Source organism: Ischnura elegans, chromosome 8 (genome assembly GCF_921293095.1).
Source record: "Ischnura elegans chromosome 8, ioIscEleg1.1, whole genome shotgun sequence".
NCBI classification, from domain to species: Eukaryota; Metazoa; Arthropoda; class Insecta; order Odonata; family Coenagrionidae; genus Ischnura; species Ischnura elegans.
The window spans coordinates 20253145-20280150 of record NC_060253.1 but is presented as its reverse complement, the minus strand read 5'-3'; the positions used below and the strand labels follow the sequence as shown (position 1 = coordinate 20280150).

General features: G+C 39.2%; 2 protein-coding genes across 2 annotated transcripts; both read left to right on the top strand.

Moving 5' to 3' along the window:
• The first annotated feature begins 1202 nt into the window (after positions 1-1202).
• Positions 1203-2261, top strand: LOC124163801. The gene has a single exon (XM_046540894.1). It carries the CDS (start codon positions 1203-1205, stop codon positions 2259-2261), a length of 1059 nt encoding a protein of 352 aa, XP_046396850.1.
• Positions 2262-7902: 5641 nt separating this feature from the next.
• LOC124164017 lies at positions 7903-26444 on the top strand. The gene is made up of 6 exons (XM_046541167.1): positions 7903-8022; positions 15443-15580; positions 15737-15880; positions 16886-17152; positions 18601-18781; positions 25894-26444. The coding sequence occupies exons 1-6, from the start codon at positions 7962-7964 to the stop codon at positions 26312-26314; spliced, it is 1212 nt and encodes a 403-aa protein (XP_046397123.1). The 5' UTR covers positions 7903-7961; the 3' UTR covers positions 26315-26444.
• The last annotated feature ends 562 nt before the right edge of the window (positions 26445-27006 follow it).

Genomic DNA, 27006 nt, shown 5'->3' with positions numbered 1-27006 from the left:
GGAGGAGGTAGTGCCCTCACAGTCAGGTACTCCGTTGCCTCCTTCTACGCCAGATCCCTTTATGTCAATCCCTGGCCCATCCCCTTTGTCCTATTCTTTCCCTTAACCCTCTAACAATAGCGTTAGTCCTTCTCCATCTGAACGTCCTTTGCGGTGGACCCGTAGTTCAGTGACCCCTCAAAATATCACTTTCATAGAAAACCCACCACTCCACCCCCTTCCAACGACCCAAGTGTTTTTTGCGTCTCCTTTCCCAGACACCCTCTTTCGTATACAGACATACTTTCTTGTAATCTCCGGAAGAATAGGTTAGGAATTGGAAACAATTGACCTATGAAGAGTTTTACCTTCATAGGCCTAATATTTCACTAGGTAGGTATTCCTATAACCAATATATCCGACTAATGGAGCATTGCTATCTTGTTTGACCTGTTTTGCTTTCGGAAATACATGAGTCGTGATTGATTCTTTAGCATTCTTCAAGCCCTTCATTTTTCACCGAACACCGACCCAAACGATTCAGAGCCTGAGAATTTCCTCTAATAAAAATCCGTCCCTTTTAGATTCATTTCACTCCTCCATCGATTCCCTAATAATTCCTTCCCGAAAGCTATGCACGCTTTTTCATTTATCGTGAACCCGCCGAAAAGATTTCCCTTTATAAATTCCGTCTTTCTGTCATTAGACCGTTTATTCTTCCATCCTACATTCCTTATCCCAAGCCACTTATACCATCATTATCTCAATCTCACTTCCCTGAACTCATCCAAGAGGAGGGTGGCAGAAAGAAGTATCGATGGTGCAAGTAATGCACTATTGCGGTGCAAGCACTCTTGGGCGTAGGAAAGAGACCGCATTTATCTACACTGGCTGCGAGGATTCTCATCTACTCTGTCCCGAGCTTTTTTCTTTCTTTCTTAAGAAGACATAAATAGTATTATATATTTTTGCATCATGTTTTGCATATAGTATTATAGGTTAAATATATTGTTATAAAATTTGTGAGAGAGGTATTTCCTACATTGGTAAAACATACATGACTGTACGTAGTTGTATATAATATATAATTTGAAAATGGCCATCATTTCGATTGTATTGAATTTGTTTTGGGTAAATATAATATTTTTTTCATGTCATGTGATTCCTTTTTTCAATAGACTATGACTCTTACATAAATAAGTAACTAGAGATTTCCAAGCACGATGGAATTAGTCTTCCCCCAGTTCGAGCTCAGCCTTCGTGTGGTTCGGATCGTTCTCTCCGGTTCTCTCCTGTGCTACGCAATGCCTAACTGCAGTGCATGTGTTAAATCGATCAAGCGGGAGCAGAAGTCGCTCTCTTGCTGTGAGTGTAAGGCCCATTACCATCCACTGTGCCTTTCAATACCTGAAGTGGAATTTAAGGAGCTTAGTGACAAACGTAGACCATGGTATTGCGACGTTTGTCGGGCTAAGATCGGCTGTGGCAGTGATGGAGAGCAATTCAGAAAAGCTCCTGAGAACGAGTCCGCAAGTTCCAGTTTGTCTCCTGATCGTGTGAGTGATATCTTGAAAGATTTTTCTGCTAATCTTGCTGATATCCGGTCGGATCAAAGTGAAATTCGCAAATCAATATCTCGCTGGGAGGAGTCGTTCGGGGGTCAAGCAAAGTCTCTCGAGCTCCTCAATGCCTCCCTTGTGAAAATAACTGATTCCCTGAATCACCTATTAAGTGAAAACATCAGCCTAAAGAAACAACTAAGTGATACGGAAGCTCGCCTTAATCGCGTTGAGCAAGAGCAACTCCGGAATGTAATTGAGATCCACGGCATTCCTTACTCCAAAGGGGAGGTAGCTGGGGCCCTGATTTGTCAAGTTGGAATCGCTGTGGGAATTAAAGTGGATACAAGTGAAATCGATTACGCCTACAGGGGTGGTTCCAATCGTTCTGCAACCTCTCACCCTTCACCTAGACCTGCCCCTATTATTGTCCGTTTTCTACGATCTAGCACTGCTGCTGCATTTTTAAATGGCAGACGCACAAAACGGAACCTGAAACTCAACGACATCGTCGCCGACCAGAACCCTACCAACCCTCCTGTCTACATTAATGAATCCTTGACATCCTTAAACCGAAAGCTATATGCAATGGCCAGGGGGCTTAAGAAAGAAGGTAAAATCAAATACGTGTGGATTCGTAATGGCCGTGTGTTTGCTCGGGTCCATGATGGTGGTGAACGCCTTTCTATCCTAGTTGAAACTGACCTTGACTGCTTAAAATAGCATACGGGGGCCTGTTCTCTTCCCGCAGGCCTACCAATTGCTAATGAAATCAACATTTCCCTCGTCAATTGTCAATCTTTACTGTGTCATATCGACGAATTTCGGGTTCATTTTTCTTCCTGTGTAAGTGATATAATCTGTTTAACCGAAACATGGTTAAAACCAAATATTCCTGATAGCATGGTTGATCTTAGTGAACATTACTTGCTGAGACATGATCGGATCGGGAAAGGCGGTGGCGGGGTTGGTGCCTTCATTCATCATCGACTGAGTTCGTCGGTGCTGGCGACCTCTTCCGCGACCTATGAATGCCGACCCGAGTTCATAGTTATTGAAGTGCATGGTATAAACCTTTCTAAACTTCTTCTATTTGTTGTTTACAGACCTCCAAATGTTGGGTCCTTGACTGATATTGAAGAAGCATATACAACTTTTAGTCCAAACTATAAAAACATTGTAATTGTAGGTGACTTTAACGCCGATTTGCTACGGGACAGCTGTCATTCTTCCTTCATCAGGAATTTCATTTTTAATTATAATCTTCATCTGGCCTCAACGCAGCCCACGCATCATACAGAACATAGTCATACTCTCCTTGATCTCTGTATAGTTGATTCCCCTGAAAAACTCTCTTCATTCTCACAATTCCCTGTGCCTTTCCTCTCCGCACATGACAAAATTTTACTCTCTTATTCATTCAATTCCCCTCGTCTTCCTATACCTAAAATTCTCTATCGTGATCTTAAAAATTTCGATACAGCAAAGTTTCAGGACGATCTGCTCACCTTTGACTGGAACAACATATTTAGCTCCTCGTCCATTGATTCAAAATTAGAACTCTTTAATCAGAAATTCTTAGAGTGCATAAATTGTCATGCCCCCCTGCGAACATGCGCACCTAGACGGCCTTCAGCCCCCTGGCTGACTAGTGACATTAAGCAAAAAATGAAGGAACGTGATATTTCACGTAGAATTTTCACACGAACAAAAAGCCAGACTGCTTACACTGAGTTTATCGTCTTGCGTAATCAGGTAAAGCATCTCGTCACGGAAGCCAAGAAAAAATATTATGCAACCACCTTCTCCAATTTGACAGAACCAAACAAGGTCTGGAAGGAACTTAGAAGTCTTGGACTCGTTCAGCGACGAAACAAGCAGCCCTTACATGAATTATCTATCGATGATCTAAACAAGCACTTCACTCGCGCCTTTACCTTCGAGGCAAATAACATTGCTGACATATTCAGTCTCTCTAACCTTGATCCACTTGTACCCTATAACGAGAGAAATTTCTTCTTCCAACACGTAACCCCACACAACCTACGTAAAACGTTATCTCTCTCTAAATCGAACTCAACTGGGGTCGATGGAATCTCAGTTAAATTTATAAAGGCCGCGTCAACTGTACTTCTACCTGTAATACTTGATATCTATAATTTTTCCTTATCGTCATCTGAATTTCCGAATGTATGGAAATATTCACTAATCACACCAATACAAAAAGTTAAAAAACCAACTTCTCCCAGTGATTATCGGCCAATCTCTATTCTGTGCTCTCTTTCTAAATGCTTAGAAAAAATTGTTTTTCAGCAGGTAACGAATTATCTGGACCAATGCAACTTGCATGATCCATATCAATCTGGATTTCGGAAAAACTTCTCTACGCAAACAGCGCTACTCAAATTAACGGATGATATACGTCAAGGAATTGATAAACGGATGGTTACAATTCTGGTACTATTTGATTTCAACAATGCTTTTGGTCTTGTTAATCACGCCAAACTTCTCCACAAGTTGAAAAACCTTAATTTTTCCTGTTCCTCACTTAACTGGTTTTACTCCTATCTAAAAGATCGTCAACAGGCAGTCAAGGACGCGAATGGGAATACATCGCAATGGACTACTGTCCATTGCGGGGTCCCCCAAGGGTCAGTTCTTGGTCCTCTCCTATTTTCCCTGTATGTCCTTGATCTGCCCAGGTGTATTCTAAACTGTAAATATCTCTTATATGCCGACGACCTACAGATTTATTTTCACTGTCATTTGTATGAGCTGAATGATGCAATTTCCAAAGTAAATCAGGACGTTCAGGCCATCACTTCATGGGCTGCAGACAATAACTTTGTGCTTAACCCCAGGAAAACAAAATCTAAGTTATTTGGTACCTCAAAACTACTCAAACATGTCGACTTTGATGTTCTGCCCAAGATTTTTGTTGGTGATGCCGAAATATCATATGCAAACTCCGTTAAAAATCTTGGAGTCTTATTGATGCCTAATTTGTCTTGGCAAAACCATGTTAAAGCCATCAGCAATAAGATCAACATGATCTTGTTTCAGCTAAAAATTCATAAAAACCTTATGCCCTCTCATACACGCAAGCAACTTGTATCCTCGTTAATATTCCCCCATATTGATTACTGTTGCCTTGTATATAATGACCTAACCGAAAAGATTAACACCCTGATTCAACGGCAATTAAATATGTGTGTTAGGTTCATTTATGATCTTAAAAAAGATGAACATATATCCCCTTATTTCTCTAAATTAGAATGGCTTAAAGCAAAAACAAGGAGGCAATACATGCTTGCCTCTTTTTTATACAAACTTTTTAATTGCAAACAGCCAGAATACATTATGCAATTTTTTCAGAGTAAAGAGAAATATCGCAATGTTGTAACTAGATTATCAGCTGATTTTTTAATTGTTCCTCAACATCGAACCACTGCATTTGATAATTCATTTTCAGTTGTTGGGTCAAGGCTATGGAATGGTATTCCTGAACCAATCAAAACCGCAAAATCAGTGATGTCTTTTAAAAATCTAATGTTCACTAAAATGCTATTACAAGAAAAAATGTAATTGTACCAATATGCCACTATATTCTGTTACAATTTATTTTCTATTTTTTTTGCATGTATCTTATTCTTCTGTGCACTGAGCTCTAATATGAATGTAAGCCCTTGTATGTTCTTAGTGGACCATAAAGGTCCAAGAACAATAAATATTTCTTTATTTATCTTTATTTTACTTATTTCCCTCGTGTAATTAGAAAGAAAACACCATCGTTGCTTTCGGTAATCGGGTAAGTAATAAGGGGCATAGATGCTGCAAATCTATTCCTAGCAATACGTATTATTGAATGGTTTACTCGAATTGATATTATTATGCACCTAATGAAAAAATATTATAGCGGTAAAAATGTACATCATTTTCAGATTTTCGCAGAATATTCGTAGTAAGAACCGCGATACGTGGCCTAAATGAAGATTACTTGTAAGATGTTTGCTTGCAAATACTATTAGTTCCAGTTTTTATGCATTAATTTCTAACCCGGTCACATCATATTGCAAAAATATGTTATTGGCTTGTGTTCAGAAGATAGTAATGAGAAAGTTATGGGTTGATTATTTCTGTTTCCACATCCATTTTTATTTCGGCAACGGAGTCTATACCCCAATGACCCAAAAAGGACACGTATCAGCAAAATCTTTCCTCATACCTTCCCCATCTTTTTGATGTGCCGATGGTACTCCCAAAAAAGCTCTTCCTAGTTCTTACAAGCGGACCGACTAAATCTTACTATCACCCCTCGCTTCATCTCCGTACCCCCTCCAACCTTAGAACAGCCGGCAGGAGTGGTGCACGTCAAGAGACACCCTAATACCCCGTCGGAAAATAATCTCGAAAGCGGAGTGCCACCCATCTCAAGCACCTGCAGTGAATGGGGATACATAATGGTATGTTAAAACCATTTTTGTTAAAAATCTGGTGCTTACGGGTGGTCGTATGGGAAGACAGGAATTGGAGCTGAAAACAAGAAACAAGTAAAGGAATTTGTGACGAGAATAGAGGCTTGAGACGAAAATGTAGAATTATTCAATATTATAGAACCCTACCCCGATACTTAGGATTACTAGTACAAGGTATACGCCGAAATATCTTGCACAGAATCACCATCCCAATCAAACAGCTGTTCACGGCGATTCCTTGTACTTATAACTTGCATTACATCCATCTAAGCCTAAAGTTTCCCTATGGCAGTGGCATAATACCAATTGCGATACCAGCAGGACATTACAAATTCATTTTCCTCGTATTTTTTTGATACATAGACCAGAAAAGAAATAGAAAGAAAACGGTGGCGCGGGGAAAAATCCGGCCTTATGCAACCCGCATCACATTTCTATCCCGCCGTGCGGGTGACGTGATATCACGTCATAAATAAAAAAATTCATAGCTAACAAATTAGAGCCAAGATAATTTTTTCATTATTTTTCCCAGCTCTTTTGGCATCCATGCATGCGTTTTGCATTAAAAAACGACAGCCGCACCGGGGGTCGATTTTGAGTTTTACATGGTCAGCATTGAAAGTGTTACCACGTTTTTTGTTCTGAATTGCACGGCGCAATTTGTTTAAGACCCCATGCTATCTCACAGCATTTATGGCGTTAACAACCTCTTACCTGTCCCACAACACGAGTCCACTACAGTTTTGCAGTGGCTGTCAACTCAGGCGGCGATTATTATCTATGACGACGCTATGCAAAAGTGTGTTGTTCGATGTGATAAGTGCCTTAATATTAACGGAAATTATGTGAAAAATGAGTTAAAGTGTGGAATTACACGTAAAAATAAAGTTGTTACAGAACCTTGAATAGTTTTTATTTAATATTTCAAAACAGCAATTACTTAAAAAAAAACGCGCCTCGTCTATTTAATTGAGTCATCCCAACTTCTATTTGACCATGGCCCTTTACGGTTACCCATCCATCACATCATGGGATATAGCCCCACCCCAAAGCCTCAGACAAATAAAATATATTTAAAAATTTTGTCTAGTTTTGACACGCAATAACAATAATTGCTTTAATTTAAATTTTAAGGGACAAAATGATGTAAAATGTACTTCCAAGCTTGTCATATTTCAAAATTTTTCTCGGAAAGCACTTTGCCTGGTGGACGCCACTGCATCATATTAAGTGGTTACTAAACGTCAACTACCTGATCAATTAAAAATCATTGAAAAACTATGACCTTGGTTTCTAAATTGTTGTGAAACTTATCAACGTAAATTTATATTTTTAGGAACCAAAATTAAGTAAGCAAGCTAGGTATTACAAAAGTTGCATCGCCTAAACGATCCCCTTCCCCTTATCCCCCGACTTGAGTATCTTTATAAGTCAATGACTCCGAAAATTTCTTGTCTCCAGTATTTTCCCCCGCTTCTATCTGCAACAGTCACCCTACGACATTTCTCTTCCTCCAAAAATTCCCACATTCATACAAGCATTCTTTCCTCATTGACCAGCAAGATAACCTCCAAGGACGGATAAGATTCCCCGTATTTTTAACACCGACTGCAGCAAGAGTTCTCGTTCCCGAAGAGGCGAAGTTTATTGACGGGGAGAGGTTAAAAGGGAAACCATTTCTTTCCTCGTATAAAAAAAAACCGTATTGAAAAAGGAATTTGCGTCCTCCCCATTGGCCAGCAAGATTTCCTCCAACGAAGATAACAATGGGGAAAAATCTTCACCATGGTCAGGGCAGGGTCAGAGGGTTGATAAACGGGGTGAGAAAGCGGGGTGGTAAGGTAAATACGATTGCGGAGGATATGCAGTCAGATTTGTTATTAAAAGGAGGAGCAGAGAGGGGCACTTATCATTCCCAGAGCAACGAAGGACACAGACAGGCGCTAACATGTATTTGTGGCACTTCATCCTCATGACGTTTATGCTGACTCTCGTCCGAGCAAATGAAGGTGAGCTGACTTTTGTCGTCGAGGGTTTATTATCAGGGGCACAACGAGGGCGGACGGTAGAAGGGGGGGCATAGACCCCCCCAAAAGAGTTTAAAATTCCTCCTCAAAAGTTCCTATGTCTCCGTTCTTCCTGTGCTACCGCGTTGGTCGTTGGTTTAAGACAACAATTTCGCTGGCACTGCTGCCAGCGAAAGAAGAATAGTTCCAATGCCAGCGTTTTCAGGTCATCTTCGACCTGAAGACGATGGGAGCAACGACAGTGTTGTTAAAGTCAGGCATGCCGAGTGATAAAAAATATTCGGGGGGCTCATAGCGGGGGCCTTGCTCCGGAAAATTTTATAAATAGTGAGTTTTAAAGTTTTTTAAAGAATTTTAGAAGTCATATGATGAACATTTGAACCCTGAAAACTCGACTCTCGATAACTGGACTCTCGGCGAAAATCGACAAGCATGACACATTTTTTCATCCCCATAAAGAAAATTTGTGGGGGCTCGGGCCCCCTCAGGCAACTCAAGTCGGCGCTACTGGTTATAGTCTGTACACCGTAGGGTGGCGCCCGGGCCCACCAGCTACCTGAGTCCGACCGCCAAATTTAGGGTTTGTGCGCTGCATTTTTGATTGCCACTGTTTCCAAGTGCTCCATATAAATATTCGCCACCGCTGGAGAGATGGGAGATCCCATCGCCGCCCCTGAAACTTATTCGTCAAAATTGTTTCGCCATCGGAAGAATGTGCTGTGCAGGCAAATTGATGTCAGAGAAGCGATGCTCTTGTCGAACTTTTCTTCTATAAGTTTTGCTCTATCGGTTTAGCGAAAGAATTGACGAGAGACACATTCGTGATTTTACTACCACTTTACATCATAATTATATTGTATTTTTTATCCCAATTAGTTCAATTGTTATTAAAATGCTTGGCATACAACCTGTGCGTTGTTTTAAGGCCGTTTTACACGGTACACGGAATTGCGCAGTCTGACGTACGTGTGAAGGCGCAATCAAAATTGCGTCGTGTAAAGCGGTGAATTGCTAGAACACATGCGAGAATGCGTGGATGCGAGACGGCAAAATAGCCCCTGTTCTCATTTCGTTCATGCATTCGCGCAATTCCACGCCATTTTAGAAATTAATGCAGCTCTAACCTGCGCAATTCCGTGTACCGTGTAAAACGGCCATTACTCGTCTTGTCGTCCCATATAATTAAATAAATGGGATTAAAAGTGTGTTTACATTTGAATGATCCGCGAAACGTTTGCTTGATAAGTGTATTGTATTACCGGGAGTGTTGTTATTCTGAGCATATTAATGTATTGGATTGCTTGAGAAAACTTGATGTTTTGGTTCTTATGCTCATGAACCGGAAACAATAAAGAAAGAGACTGACAGCAGCTTTCCTAAATATATCTACAATTATATTTGTTAATTATCGCAATGGTGCAGTGGATATCATAACTGACTGTTAATCTGGCGGTCGTTATATCGATTATTGCCAAGGTATGGTATGGTATGGTATGGTATGGTATGGTATAGTATGGTATGGTATTGGAGGAGGCGACCGACAGCTGAGGCCATTTGCGCCATGAGGGAAGGGGTAGGTAAGGAAGGGTGGAGAGAGACCTGGCGTCGGCATTAGCCTGCTCTTAACGAAAGGCGCCAAGGGGACCATGGCTTAACCTCCCATCCGACGGACGGAGTGTGCACTTGATATGTCCTCCGCACAACATTTAAACAGGGATCGGGCAGTCACTAAAAATTCTCTGCCACCGCAGGGATTTGAACCCGAACCCACCGAGTGGGAAGCCAGCAATCTAGCCACCACACCCACCCGATCCCCAACTCGTAATAAAAAACAAACAGTAATATTTCACTTCTGAAAAAAAGTTAAGAAAAGTGCGTTCCGGCACTGCAAATTCTGCCATGACGTAACTGTTTGTCAATGAAATTCTATAAACAGTGCACTTTAAGCGAAAGATAGGAGGAAAACTAGTATTTTAATCATGTAAACACGTTAAAACAACTGTGCGAGATCTGGTTACTTTTCATACCTAACAACAATTCATACGTATAGGTATCCGTGTCAGGGGGAGGGGAGTGGCAGCAGGAGGTTGGAGGAGTAGGCTCCTGGGTGTTGCCAAGTACGACTTGTTTTAATCCTTTCTAACTCAGAGCTGCTTCTGGGAGGAATTAAATTTCAGTAATTCTCATTTTAAAAATATGAGAATTTTCTTCTAAATCATAAGTATTGTGGCAGTTACATATTTTGCCGTTAAACTTTACAGCAGAAAAGAACACGTAATTTCAATCTTTCCTGAAGAGAGGTGAAAATTTTTACACTTTTGATGATAATTAAAAGCAATCATGGGTTATAATCGGTTTAAGGCCGGTGTCCCTGTTAAACTTGATCTTCTCCTCTTTTTTTACTTCAATGGCTTCCTTGACGAGTCTCTGTTTGTAACATTTCACTGTGGCGACAATAATTGTTTCTGTAAGGTCTATTGCGTGACCCAGTGCTGCATGTTCGGCTACCGTGGACTTAATTAACGAAGAACGAAGGTTTAATCTCTACTTCTACTAGATAACGGCATTGCTGTTTACTCTGTCCGCACAAGTGAACTTGAGATCAGATTGTAAAGGAATCTACTGCAGACCAGAAGTAATTGGATCAGCAAAACATCTTATGCGTAATTGTGAGGCGATAGGAATTGAAAGTAAAGAGCGAGTAAAGATAGTAACGAGCGTCCTGCGCCCGCTCCCAGCGGGCTTCCCCCGCTCTTTCCAATGCAGGTCCACAGAGGGATAGGCGCGTTTCTAATTTTAAAATGTAGAAAAAAAAGGCAGGGTCTTATGTACAAATTTAATTGGAATGTTCATGTACAAATTGAGGTCAGAGGACCTCTTTAAACACAATATTGGAAGTAATTTCACTATCCTCCGTTAAACGCACATGATGACTCATACCACTTACGTATCAACTGGAGACTTGAATGTGGAATCAGTCGCATTTTTATAAAAGTTATTTAAAGAATGCGAGATATTGCTGCAAATGAACAAATGTATCAGTTTGTGCGCCGTTAACGTCAGGAATATTTACCGGTTTTTGTTTTCTTTGTTTATTTGTTTTTTTTATTATTTAAAAACCAATTTTGGAAACAATAGCAATATTTAGTAGGTAAGATATGCCGTCGCATATCTTACCTACTACTGATATGTTCTCTGATAAATTCTGTGCATTTTGGTACCTCATTTGTAGAGTTTGGTTGCGTATAAGTAGAGAAAAAGGTATCTATGCAGTAGAAATAATATAGAAGATTATAGTGGGGTTCTTTGATCTCCACGACATTTTGCCTTTACCAAATCGCTCTAATATGTGTACATAAACATCTGCCAGTAACTTAAATACTGAAGCATTAACATCCTTTATGGTTCGGGAGAAAAACGAATTCCCATGCCCATCCGTTCGGCAGAATATCATTCTTAACCCATTCCACTTCGATTAATTTCCTGAATATCGTGCTCCTATTCTCTATTTATTTTTTCTGTGGTTCTTTTTCAAACGGTAGGCAATGAAATGATATTTGTAAATTGTAATCAACGTAGAACCGTGAAATAAATAGTGATTATTAAACGTGGAGAACTCAGTTATCGCTACTCGAATAAAATCATTTTAATCCTTCCAATGCATCATGTTTCATGAAATATGAATTATTTATGCATAATATGAATGTTTTAACATTTTTAAGCTTAGAAAATAATTATAATGTTCCTCTAAATAGTGCTAAAATTATGAAAATCCGATGACGAGATACACTCGTCATTGCGCGGTTTGGCGTCGAAAGTTCATGACGAGCTAGACTCGTCATTACAGCGCAACTTATCGTTTCTACCGGACTCGGAAATATAGTGGGGCTCTGATATGTGTTCTACGTGTCGCTCTGAAAGATATCTACTCTCGATTGCTAAAGAAATCTAAGCCTAACGCGCAGCCTCCAAGTCTATAGCGGTTCCCAGTCTAATTCGCTTAACATCTGTGTAACGCTTTCTATACGCCCGTAGCAGTTTTTGACGAGGAATAGAAGGATCAAAAACTATGCTATTTCCACATGGTAATTTATTGTGACCGGCCATGGTTTCGTTACAGAGTAACATTATCAAGGTCTTGATCATAACACCCTGTCAAGATCATAACACCTAGATAATGTTACTCTGTAACGAAACCATGGTCGGTCTCAATAAATTACCATGTGGAAATAGCAAAGTTGTTGATCCTTCTATTCCTGCGAATATGGATTCCCACCAAGTTACGCCCGCTATTATTAATTATAGTTTTTGACGAGTCGCGCAGCTTTCCTTTGGCATTTTATTAAGTTCACGGCGCTGGATCCCATAAGTATACTTGTTCTCTATTCAAGTTGTGGCATGAAAAGTGCAAAATAACACTTCTCTTTTCCTTTTTCATCCGGAAATCTTCCCAACGGGATAAATTTAATACTAAAAATTTGTTTCTGGCTAATGCCCTTTCTCTCTATCGGAAAGGGAGGCGAAATGTCGGCTATTTTAACTATCAAAATGCACGTAAACCATTATTAAATAATAACCAATTCAGGTTAGTTGTGGCAATTTGATTTAATTTGGGGTAAAAGACACTCAACTTTAAACAACGTCTGGTCATCTCAGTGTCGGATGCATATGGGGGGGCGCCCCCCCCCCTGCCGGGCCGCCCGTATTGCCAAACAGTGCAGAACCACAATTGTAACTTTTTATATCATAAGATGGCATTGTCTTGTATATAATCAATATAATTAAAAATTTCATAAACTTTGCTTGACTCTTGATTATTTTTTATTACAATATATTTAAAGGTAACTCAAGATTTCTTTTGCGTCCCCAAACTCCCACTTTGAGTTTTTCCTGCATCCGCTTCTGGGCCATCTTGAGGAGGAACTCCGCAGTTTCGCCGCCCTCAAATGCATGGCAAAATCGAGCAAAGGAAATTGTTTTTCTCAACTCATACATTCCGAAGTTGCGACTTTGAGGTTGATTTACTTCCATCCCAGGAGACAGCGTTTTCGCCTCAAAGTGCACAATTATTTCCGCCGAATTTTGGGCATTCACCCATCTGAAATATACGTATTCTTGACATTTAATCGGGGTGGGATTCCTTCAAAAATGCAGGTAATCCTGGGGTGGGAGTCATCACAGAGGCGGTGTGTCAATAGTGAAGGATTTCTTGCTGATGAAGTCTTCTCGGGTAATCAGCCGGGTCAGGATGGATATTGCTGCCAACGTTTCGACGGCCTTCTCTGCCATCGTCATCAGTCCATCAGACAGCAATGCCCATCCTGACCCGGCTGATTTCCCGAGAAGACTTCATCAGGATGTCAATATGCGGTATTTATAAGGCTTACAAAAAACACAGTGGATGGGAAGAATTGGAGGAGAGAATGGAAATCGCTCACTTCATGGGTAAAAACGAATAATGCACAAAATTAGGCTACGGCGCAACAAAAAAACAAATGAAAATAAAGTTTCAACCATTAATAGGGATATTTGGAAATGGAAGTCACAACCGAAGGAACTCTTCAATCCTAACCCAAAAACAGCAAATAGAATTATTATGGAGGCTTCCGCGGTTAGTTGATTGGTGATGGTTTTCCGGGTTTACACCGCGTTGATTCATGTTTTGCGGACTTTGCGGACGACAGTTTCGGGCGCGTTCCAGCTCCCGTCTTCGGGTCCAAATGATTTTGCAGATCTACAGATTTGATCAGATTTTTTGTGATCTGCAAAATCATTTGGACCCGAAGACGGGCGCTGGAACGCGCCCGAAACTGTCGTCCGCAAAGTCCGAAAAACGTGAATCAACGCGGTGTAAACCCGGAAAACCATCACCAACAGCAAATAGATTTAAGAAGAAGCTCAAAAGACTTAATGCTGTCGATAGTTGAAAGTTTGGATAGTAAGGTGGAACTTATTTTTTAAGTTTTTGAATTTCTTTTGGGATCCCCCACAGTTTAGTTCCAGTTGGTGAGGAAATAAATCTCGAAAATTACTTTTGCAATCGCATGATACCGGGAAAAAGTACTGCATCGCATTTAAAGTTTCCAAATTTTGTTTTTTTTTTGGGTGTTTTTCGGACATAACTGAAGATGATGTCACTCTCGAATTATTCTATCACTTTTTTGTCCACTACTACGATTCGTTAGGCATTTATCACCTCAAGTATCTTTCATTTCTGCCCTTTGGTTCCCGGGATATCGCGCCGAGAGTGAGCGCGCGCCACCCCAGTCAGACAATTTGGGTGGCACGCGGGTTGCATGCTCTCAATATTTGGTGATCACTCTCACTCATAGTAAAAGGATAAAATTCTTTAGATAAACTTTAAAATTCGTCAATATAACTCTGAATGATATATTTATCACTGTTTATTGCCAAAATGGGCTTAGTATCAGTGATTTATTCTCCATATCTAAATCTCATTTATAACTTAGTACTTCTATCTAAATTTAGTGAATAATTTTTGAGAGTTTACCCCCTTAATGGCATGTGAAGGTGCTTCTACTTGCATGCACCTCTTCGTCATTGTAGAAACTCTGGGTCTCATCTTAGGAGATTTTATTTCTTTGTATCGGAAATAGGTTACTTGGATGTTAATAGATAGTGGGGGAGGAGCAGCATTGGGATGGGTGGATTTCCCAGTTTTGATGGATGTTTTTACCTGCAGAAGGAAAGTTGGTGAGGAACCGAGGGTCTAATGAGATTAAGAGTGCAGGAGGAGAAAGGGAGGATTGGCGAGAGCTCGGGGTGAATAAAATAACACGGATGCATAATGGAACGGATACGTGAACTCCAGAAAAGACATTGGCGCACATAATAAACATCTCAAATTCAATGGAATGAGTGCGGAACTGAGCTGTTAATCCTTCAGGAGAATGATAGATGGTGTTCGTTATGCGTTTTTATAACCACCCCATAGCCATGAAGATTTTTTGAAGAGTCTGATTTCATTTTTTTCCATACTTTCGATTCTTTTCGGACCTTATGCTCATCCATGGAGGTCCTCGTATGCATCGGCACATCCGGACTGTTGTAACACGTAGTTCACAACGCTGCCCCTTAAAGATGATGGAAGCTCCAACGCCGAGTTGGGAAAGACAAGAGCAACGCGATAAGTTTTTAAGAACTCCCTTCAAACAAATTGTCAAAATCGCATCATTATCGCTATGAATTCAGCACATAAATTTTTTTTACATAATTACAGGGTAACTGAAGCCTACTCTAACTTCTTTCTTCATAAAAATATTTTATAGAAGTAAGACACCTCATTCCAATGAAATTGTTGAGTCTTGAAAAAGCTCATTCTGATGAGAATTACGTATTTAATAATTTTTTTGCCGATAATTACATCTTATTTTATTTTCAGGCAACAACCCAACAGTTGAACTGGGCCAGGACTGTATCGTGAACGCAAATTGTTGCACAAATAATGCAAAATGCATACAGGGGAAATGTCAGTGTGAAAATTCTTATGTTGAAAGAAGAGGAAACAAGTTTTGCCAAGGTATGTACCACCAAAGTGTCAAAAATGGCGTCCAGAGTACATACAGCAAACCTAAGGTTGGAGTAACACAGCATCTTGAAAAAGTTCACCCTGATGAGAATTAGGTACTTAGGTAATAATTTATTTTCCGAAACTTACATTTTATTTTATTTTCAGATATCTTTTCAACAGTTGAACTGGGCCAGGAATGTAACGAGGACGCAAATTGTAGGGCAAATAATACAATATGCATAGAGGGGAAATGTCAGTGCGAACATTTTTATGATGAACGAGAAATTGGAGGAAAAAAGTTTTGCGAAGGTATGTCCCACCAAATTGTTCAAAATAGCGTTCGAAGTACTGCACGTGCGTTTACATTGGGTAACATGTTACATAAAACTGGTTACATATAACATGTTTCACGATAAATGTACAAGTCTGTGTAAAATATTACGTGTAACATTGTGTTATAAAACAAAAAGTCGTGTTATACAACATCTTTTTGGTTACCCATACGAAACGGGCCTCACTGTTTCAGTTTTGGCCTCCCTTCCCCCCACAGACCACCCACTCAAACTCAATTCCATCGAATTAACATACATATGGCTATTTAAAGCATTTCTTCCTCCCGGATTAAATATCAACCGATAATCCTTTAATTGCCTCAGCACACTCTTCCCCGCCCCTCTTTGGACCCTACCTCCCCACTATTTCCCCTTCCCTCAGCTCTCCTTCATCCTTTACCAATGGTCTTTTTCGTGACTCTGAGGAAGGTGGAAGGTTCCAACGAAAATTTAGTTTTGTGAGTCTTTTTATCTTTGAATGTGTCTTATACCCTGTGTACCCGACCTGGGATATTTCCGTGTTATACATCTCATCGAGAAACATCTTGAAGTGTATATACAGTGTATATTTAAGTTAAATGGCAAGTACCGATCCTAAGAAATATTCCCATTCTTTTCCACTCCACATTCCCACCCGCGCCTTTCGTTATTACCACCTACGTCACCACCCTAAATTCCTTCTTCCTCTCCCATTGATCGCTTTTTTTACACACTTCCTACCCCGCTTTCAATACTATTTCGTCAACTTACCCTTCCCTGAATCTCTCAATGCCCTTCTGATAATTCAAGAGGCAGCTTGGCAAAGCCATCTTCTCCTGAATCTTGGTTTCATCCTTTTTATTTTTTATATTTTTGTTAAAGCTTCAGATGACAAGTTTTCAACTAAATTTTAAGGCCGTATCGGCTGTTTTTTTAATAATTAAATAAATAAATCTCACCAATCACTCTCCAGCTCAAAAATTTTCTCCTCTCTCATTGCCAGGAGTAAGGCTGCTCATCACCAGAGAAAACGGCATCTACCTTTGGACACCTCCAAAAAATAGCAAAAAGTTGGTCTTCCTCCGAGAAAGGTTGACTAATGGATTTCGAATGGTGTCCTTGGCGATTAGCAGACCTAATGCCAATATAAATAATATCTATTACAACACTTGGAATGACCAAAAATACAAAGATGAAATCAAATATTTCACTTTACACGGAACCACGGTGGGGAGTATAGGAAGACCCATAAAAGTAGCAGATAAGGCAGGTATAACAGGCTGAAGTATAATGAATAAATAAATATTGTCTAACACCGCATTTTGTCTGACACAAACCTATTGATAATAGCGTTAGTAAAGCATATTTTCCGATGGTTTCACAATTATTTTGAGTCGCAGATTACAATTTATAACTTAATTTGACTCACCAAAAATTCGAATTATCCAAGATAAAATTCGAATAACCCACGATTTGTTTTTAGCACTGTTTGAATAAAAAATGTTATGGACCGAAAGAAATATTCGAATTAAAGAAGTTCGAATTATCCAGGTCCCACTGTATATACTTTCCTTGTGGGCTGTAGATATGAATGAAGTTTTATCGGTCTTAAAATCAGGTCAACGTGTTTTTTTTATCAGTCAACGCGGAATGAATCCAAAAAAACAATAACCAATTAACTCACCGCGGAAGCCTCCGTAACAACTTAGTGGTTTTTTGAAGTAAATATTCTTGTTTTAAGGTTACTTTAATCTTGTTAATAGGCGTTAACCAAATTATTTATATGTCAAGAGTGTCAATTAAATAAAGAGTTTTGATTGGAAATATGAATTTTTTGTTTTAGGCCTATTTATTAGGACTTGTTTAATTAGAATTTTTGGACTATTCTAAGTTTTTAACTGATCCCTTAATGTTAGAATTATCCAAGTTCCACTGTAATCATATGGTGGTTGAAGACATTTGAAATGCGTAAACTGTAGCAATAACCTTCCACTATCTGTATAGAATGTCTCAATAAGGTAAAAATAAATTATATCGCGGCCGTTCGATTCCCTGGCTCTGTATATGCGTCTAAAAAACTGAGATCAGCCCGTTAGAATGTTGGACTCATCTATGGGCTAAGAGTGTTACCACTCTGATGGTGTTTACACAGTTATATTTCTACTGACGGTTTCCTTACAAAATGTGTGATATATGTGTTCTCCATCTACACCTCCAATGCATCGTCAAACAAATTTTATTGCAAACATATTTTTCACGTAAATTAGAAAGAAAATAAAACTCATTGGTTCCATCCTGCATTTCGATAAAAATGGTATATGTTGGCGAAAACTTTGTCTTATATCGTGTCATAATAATAGTTTTACGATTCCTATTCACACAAACACAACATTAACCACGCAAGATTATCTCAGTATTTTCAATTGCATAGTAAACTGGCTGGCTGGGATGATTACATGGGCTCACTGAGACAGCATCAAACGCAAAGTCATATGGATGATAGGGACACAACACTATTTATCCTTGGTAACGATACACGTGTCTAGGATTGAAAATTCTGCGACAACGAAGGGCCAATCCCAGTGAAAATCGAAAGAAAATGTCACCCCATTCCAGAAAATGATATAGTCAAATACCATGTGTGATTTTAAGTATATTCTCTGGAATAAATTTATAATATTTTATACATCAGACTTCAGAGATGCATTTTCTTCGCAGGACCCAATGCAACCACCTACATCCGAAGCCTGGCCTTCCATGAGGACACCAAGACCTTATACTGGACTAATATGAAGACAAGAAACATTTGGAAATGCGTAATCAACAAGGCTAACTGCGAACCAATACTTTTTAAACAATTTAATAATGAGCATCCAGCAGAAATTGAAGTGCATAACAGGTAATATCAAAGACTTCCTACCTTCTGTGAACTCAAATTCCAACTAAACTACGGAATTGTATCATTTAACCGCAATTAAGAAAGCGAATGCAACATATTCACTGTGCAATTACTGATCGATAGCTCTCCCTAATGTAGGTAAATTGGAGTCCAGTGAATAAGATACACGAAATGCAATCTATAGTTCTCGGAAAATTATTAAGTGAATCCATGCGTTAGGGTTTCAGCATACTTACGTCTTCCGTCACGACAATTCCATTGATTTCATTGTTGAATACTGATATTCGATACATTTGATACACTCCTACTGACTTTATAACAATTTTAGCACTATTACTGGCTCAGAAAGATCATTCACAAGGGACTTACTCTGTAAGACTACGAAGGGGACTGCATAGAGGAGGCCCAATTCCATTACAAGGCTGATTTCCGATTCTAATTCGGTCGCATTTTTAGTGATTTTCAAAAATGTCAGCGGCGCGATGATGAGTGCAATGCGATCCGCTTTTTTCCAGTATCTTTCATTACAACGTTTGTAACTGCGAAATTTTTCGTTCGATAACAACTTTAAGAAAGGCATCTTCTCAATTCGAAATTTCCGCAAAAAGAAGGATTTTATAACCACAGCGCGAAACGAGGTTTTCCAATTTTTTATCTAAACAGTAAATTTTGTTCTTTCAAATACGATCATATTAATCGTCACCATTCTTTTAAATATGCTCGCAATAATTTTCACCAACTTAATACAATAAAATATTATAAAATAACCTTTGTGAGAAACTTCTTTCTATTTTTTCGTGGTTTTTAAGCGTACCGAGACTATATCTAACGGAATGACATATCTGGGATTCTTTATTAATTCGTCATGCTTAGGTTGAATTTTGATGTGGTTATCACTTTTTTTCGACACCAAACTCACCCACCGCAACAATAGGGTATTTTCCTTCATCAAAGAAAACAAAAGGAATTGATTGCGATTCGTTACCCACCATTAGTGTATTCATAATATATAAATTATTTCGATTTATAAATACCAGTTTAGAAGAATGCCAAAGGTCAATTTTAACCGCATTTGAAAAAGGTCAGATCGGCGCCCATGCGATGCCACTCCACGTGACGTACAGGGACCTAGATTCTATACGAGTAGTCAGGATTTTATATCGTCCGAGATTACCAATGTATGCATGAGGCACAGAGCTCAGGGAAACATTTCTTAATAATCACCTATTAAAATTGCCTATGGTCGGAAAGTTTCCTTCGCTTGATATGGTATTAATAATCCTTATTTAAGCCAAGCGCTACCTGCAAGCAGGGTACTCTACGTTACCGCCATACTCGTCAGCAGGCAGTCTGCATCGTAGCGGCGTTCATAGCCCCGCACCCAGGTTGCCTCACACAGCAGCAGCCAGACGTCACACGGGGTTTTCCTACCATTCATACTTAGCCGTCGCGTTTATGCGCGCTTGAAAATTTTCACTTTTCATTTAATCGCAAAAAATAGATATCGCCATTTAAAAATCTAAAAGCGTGAAGTATGTACTCCAGGAGTAATAATCTTTCGATTTAGGCAATGAATAAATAATAGGAAACCACCCTAATGCTCCATATATAATGGTCCTAGCCATGATTTGAGACTGAAATCACAAGGACGTAGATTGGAGGGATGACATTTCAATGGACTCAACGTCGACCCACCTCTCATACGTACAGCAGCACACAATGGCCCAAACGCACTTTACTGTTTTTTTTTCTTTTTAATTCTAAGTTTGATGAAAATTTTAAAAGTCAACTCCATGAAACACTTACCTCCACAAAAAACATATTTTATAGCAAATTGCTGGATGAACTTCATAAAACTTTATTACAAGTAACTGCGGCTGTATTTCATTCTGTGGTATATATTTTGAGGCTGAATACTACATTTTAGAGCTGTGGTCCTTTAATTTTTGATTTTTCTAAGATCTAATTTATTCATCATTTTCGGCGAAACAGACTTTTCTACTTTAAATTCAATTCATAAAAATAAGCAAAATTAACGTGAATTTGCATAGCTATTATATGAGTCAATATAGTAGTTTATTTAATGTATAAATGTATACACGTCTTCGTCATCATCGCAGATAAGGTCAGCATCATCAGGATAGCAATTTTTCAACGTCCGACAACAAAAACGAAGTTTTAATTTATATTAAGAAGGATTAATCTACATACTATTAAGCCCCTTAACGACCACTCACTCATACAAATGTTTGGGGGGAACGAGACGAGATACGACAAAAAGTCTCCTGGCGACCCCCTCTAAAGTTGTCTGAACCCCCAGGAAAAATTATGAAAACACTAAATTTTCCATTATATGTCAGTCTATACACTTAAAATTGAATATGGAAATTAGTTCAAAAATGGCCACCAAGGTACAATGGCGGTGCGGCGATCATTGGAAGGAAGATACAAACAAATAATCGTAGCAACATATTTGTTTATGCAAACAAAAGGAGCAAAATTGGAAAAGAAGATAAGGGAATAAAACTAAAACATGATAAAGATAAGGTAGTAAATTCACAAAGTAATTTTTGAAATGTCGATTTCTTTGGGGCTTCCTTCCATATGAACGAAAATTTGTTAACATCAAAGCGTATTCAAAGAAAAAGAGGAGAATTATAAGGTAGGAAATCACCGATTATATTTGTTAAATTACATTCTGTATATAAAATTTAAGTGTTATTAAAACCGAAAGTATGGTTGCTATTAATTCCACAGTTAACAAATGCATTGCATAACAATGCCATTTTTAAAAGATAATTCGAGCTGTTGCTTGTAGTTCCTGTCTTATTGGCAATACGCGATTGCAGTAGAAAGATATCTATGCAAACCTTCCTCACAAGAAAGGTAGGTAAAAATGATTTTATTTTCATTGTTTGTGATGGCGATAAAGTTTTATTTTTAATACGTTCCGTTTTCTATATTCTTTTAAATGTGCAATGTTATACGTGAGCTGGTGCATCAAATGCAGTGAATAATAAAATCTGGAGGCTAAGTGCAATTTTAGGTATTTCTTCTTCAATTATTTGTCTTACGAAAATCACGTTTCATTGAGTAACTAACATTATCGAAGTTGCTGGTGGTTTTCGGGTATTGCTGTGTAGAAAACATTTTAACTCGACGTTTCACTCCTCCTACTGGGAGCGTTATCAAGAGAATGGAAGGAATTTATACTCGTCCCGAGCTTATTTATGTTTTTTTCGCTACTCATTGTTGTTCCGGATTTGAATTTTAGCCGGTAGCCGTTGGCCATTATATTGTGCTAGGAACCCTCTCCATATACGGCTGAGGTTATACCCATCCTCCCTATTAAAGTTATTAGGTCTTTTCGCAATCTCGATGGATTCACGTATAAGACGCGGATGGTATTCTTCCGTCTTCGCTAACACCCGTGTAGCGTCAAACATTATTCTATGCCCAGGGCTAGAGGCAAAATGTTCAGCAACAGCTGATGCGTCCCACTGATGTAATTTTAACGCCCTTTCGTGCTCCTTAAGCCTTTGGGAGATTGAACGCTTGCTCTGTCCCACGTAGCTTCTGCCGCAGCAGCAGGGAACCTCATACACTCCCATAGATTGAAGGGGAGGATGGCTATCCTTCGGTGAAGGTAGGATATTCTGAATCTTCTTCACGGTGCAGAAGCGAGTCTTAATATTGCCTTTATGGAGGATTCTGGCGATTCTATCGGTGACCCCGGAGATGTATGGAATTTTAGCGTATGTAAGTGGCTTCTTCCCCTTGTGGCCGTCATCTTGAGGAGGGTGTTTTTCTTTCATTGCCCTTTTAATGAAAGAGACACTATAACCATTGCCTTTCAGTGCCCACATAAGGTGTTGCATTTCATCACTGATATGCTCAGCATCGCACACGATTTTGGCTCGGTGGGTTAGCGTTTTAATGACGCAGGCCTTTTGTTGTGGGTGGTGATGCGATGATGAATTCAGATACCTGTCTGTGTGGGTCTTCTTTCTGTGCACTGAATGGCCTAGGCTTCCATCCATTTTTCTTTTAACCAGTACATCTAAGAAGGGAAGACAACCTCCTTCTTCGAGTTCTTTTGTGAATTTTATGTCTGGATGTACTGTATTTAGATGTATGTGGAATTCCTCAAGTTTTTCTTTTCCATGTGGCCAGATCACAAAGGTATCATCCACATATCTCAACCAGCATGATGGTTTCTTCTCGCTCGTCTCAAGTGCCTTCTTCTCGAAAAACTCCATATATAAATTGGCAATCACAGGTGAAAGTGGGGAACCCATTGCCGCACCACTTTTTTGTTCATATATTTGCCCGTTGTAAAGGAAGTAATTGTTTCTAAGGCAGAATTCTACCAAGTTTGGGTAGTCTCCTGGTAGTCCATCACCTGTAAGAGTTCTTAAAATTTCCACTGAATCGGGGACAGGAACTTTGGTGAACAGCGACGTGACATCAAAGCTGACTAAAATATCTCTTTCGGTCACTCGAAGGTCTTTCAGGATCTCTATAAAATGCGCCGAATTATTTATGAAGGAGTCTGTTCTACCGACGAAATCCTGGATGCCTCTTGAGAGATAACGGGCTAACTTATAGGTCGGCGAACCAATGGTATTTACAATAGGTCTCAAAGGTGTACCTTCCTTATGGATTTTTGGTAGACCATATAAGCGTGGAGCTCTGGATGCGGAGGGCATTAATTTCCAATGATTTTCCTCGGGAATTGAAGACCTCTTGATCAATTCTCTCACTTTGCGCTCGATTCTGGCTGTCGGGTCTTTATTTAGTCTCTCGTAAGTATCGTCATCCAAAAGGGAGAGAACTTTCTTGCCATATTCTTCCTTATCCATGATGACCGTTGCATTGCCTTTGTCAGCTGGAAGTACGAGGATGTTGTTATCACACTTTAATTCGTTCAAGTAACGTAGTTCAGCTGCTGGTAAATTTAATTTAGGCATTTTTGAACGTCGAAGCACTCGCACAATTTCATGTCTCATGCTGTCAGCCTTGTCTGGAGGAAGTAGACGTATTGCAGCCTCTGCTCCTGCAATGATGTCTTCCGCTGGTAGGTATTTAGGCGCAATTGCGAAGTTCAACCCTTTTGAAAGAACTGAGACTGTCTCTTGGGCCAAATTCTTCTTCGATAAATTATAAACCGCACTTGGTAGTTCAGTCTGCGGCTTCTCCTGCCTCAATGCGAAATTTTCAAATTTGCGCTTCTGCTTGAGAGTGGTATCTTTGAGAGTATGAGCGGATGAACTATTAGTAATTCTATCTACGATGTCCCAGTACTCACGATTCAATATCCCAGAAAGCTCCAAATGAAGGTGATATAATTCCTCCGCCACCACAAAAAGTGACATACGCGTAGCACGAACACGTTCACGTAGGAGAGCTAGGCTGGTTCGCTTGAGAATATTCTTGGCCTTTGGAGTTTTCAGGTGGTGTTTCACTCTCACACAAGTTGGAATTATTTCTGTATCCCGGCACCGTTGTAGGAAGGCAAGGGATGAGAGAAGTTTACTCTTCTTATTTCGAAGACAAAATTAACATTATCGAAATCATGACATTTATAGGCTCAACAGATGATTTTACTGCGCACTTATTGGATATTAATTCTGTAAGGAGATTTTTGTGTATCCCGACTTATAAAAACTTTATAAAGAGGTATTCCTGAAGCAGTACCGATCATTCGCGATCATGATAAATAATACGTCGATAAAATTCGTCATACTAGGCCTAATTCATACACTTTACGCATTTGCACTAGATAATGATATACAGTTCCTACGTAATTCTGTTGTTTGTATCATCCTCTCTTAAGTTTACCAAGGGAAACCGCAGTCACACCTTATTCATATTACAAGAATTGGGTTGAGCATTTTGAAAAATAATTAATGAACGTGTTTTTAATATTTAACATGGCAATCAATAAGCCTGGTCGATAGAGTCTGTAGTTACGCGTAGGGGGCCGTGTTCAAAACCCTATGCAGGCACATTTCTTCTCCGCTTTTTTGTATTTATTCTGATGAAACTTACATTGAACTCCTAATATTATAATTTTCAATCAGAACTTTTTCTGGGAGGAAAATCTTTCATTTTCTCATGCTACGTCAGGTTTATTAAGCGTTTCATCTTATTTGTTTTATCGAATTGATGGGTACCATGTTAATAGTATTTTTCAAACTACATTTATCAAAATTGTTTTGTCAAGGTAGCAGAAATATGCAACGCTCCATATGAATCCTAATTGCGATGAGCTCGATTAGAAACTTGTATTTCTAACTATGCTTTTTGCAGAGTTTACTCGCTTTATGTAATGCTTTATCAATTAAAATTCAGTTAACTGTAGTTCATTGTATTTCGTAAATTCGATATGTTATGATGCTAAGTATAAATTGAGTGTTACAGTGGAACATGCTCTCAGCTTTTTTTGTGTTTGGATTGAATGATTCAGATAACCTGTAAGACTACTTTATTTTTTTAGTCATAAAAGCGTTGCTCTTCTATAAAGAATTATTTTCACGTGATAACCTACGTACCATGCGCTCGTTTTACTTGAAAGTGGAAATATTGCTTGTATCAAAAGTAGCCATTGAAAATTAACGATCCATAAGTAACAAACGTTAAGCAAAAAGTGCAAGACCTTCCATAGCGACCATAAGAGGCCGCAAACCTCTTGCGGGGGGGAATGGGGGAGCAGAACCCCCCTCCCCCCCCCAGCGACCAAATGCTATTTTTACAGTAAAATTGAGATACATTTTTTTTAACTGCTGAAAACTCATTTTTATGGGCAATCCATGTGGGATTTACGGGCACTAGCAACTAGCAACAATTAAAAAAATGAACTGTGGTCTTGAAGTGGGCATTTTTATAGCTCTTAAAGATTGACGAAAATTATTCAGCAATTTAAGGGGGTAAAACCTGGCAAGAAAAGTATCTCATAACACCGAACAAACAATCCAATGCTTGACGAAAATGTGGCCTGATGTGAAGACTTTAGGCTGGAACCGTTCTAGCCCCAAACTCATCCCATGTTCGCGAATGAATTCCAAAAACTTGATAACAGAATGCTATGATACCTTCTCCATCCTTCCTAGGTTCGTGCTTTGGACGAATGACCACTTATACTCACCATCTGTAACCGCAGAGCCGATAAATGGGGCAGGAGGATTCGATTTTAGAAATGATACAGAAATTCCAATCGGAATTTCAGTTGATGACAAAACCGGAAGGGTGTACTGGGCAAGCAAACTGAATGGTGCTGCGTTCACAGTAAACAGTGCACTCCTGACAGACGAAAAGACTACTTCCTGGAGTAGGGAATTCATGGATTACAATTATCGACGCCCCATAGCTCTAGCTTTCTCGCCCCCCAATACTCTGTACTGGACTGACTGGAATAGGCACACAATTTGGTCCCTGAGACTCGGCGGGAAGTATCCTAAAGCTGTACAAGTGCCCAACACTGACTTTCCTGATTGGCCAATGGATATAGCAGTATTGCCAAGCGCGGCATGAAATACGGTTATCCTTTGGCGAGGAAGTTGGGTCGAGCCGACCTTAATGCTCGAAGAAACTGTTTTATATCATAAGATAGCCTTATCGTGTATATGTGTATAATCAGTTTCAATAAAACTTTTTAAAACTATGTATGCGACTTAAAATTCATTAAAAAAAAAGTTCTCAAGAGATATTTTGTGACCTCCCACCCCACCCTTGAGTTTTTTTCTGTATCCGCTACTGAATGGGACTGCGGAATCCAGTCGCTGAAATATCGTATTGAATTCAAGCCCCCCCCCCCCCAATATTTTTGTTCCTGGGTATGCCCTTGCATTATTTCATTCACGTTTGGAACATTATAAAGAAATTCTCTGCTAGCTCCTAAGCTTTCCCTATTTGTGACATTTTTAATAAAGGAATAAAATGTGTGTGTAAACCTTATTTAATGTGATTTACAGGAAGAAAGGATTTTATATTAAGTCTTGCTATTTCATTTCATGCGTATTTCCTTTCTCCATAATTAATCTCAGCCTGGAGTATATGTTTCTACAGTTTCAATTCATTACTTTTTGTGTATCACCTGATAATAAAAAACCTGAAAATTAAATTGTTGGAATGATTGTATTCTTTCTCCATACACAATAATAGCGTACAAGAATTCTACTTGCAGAAAACTTTTAAATTTAATCAGCAACATGTGCTTCATCAAC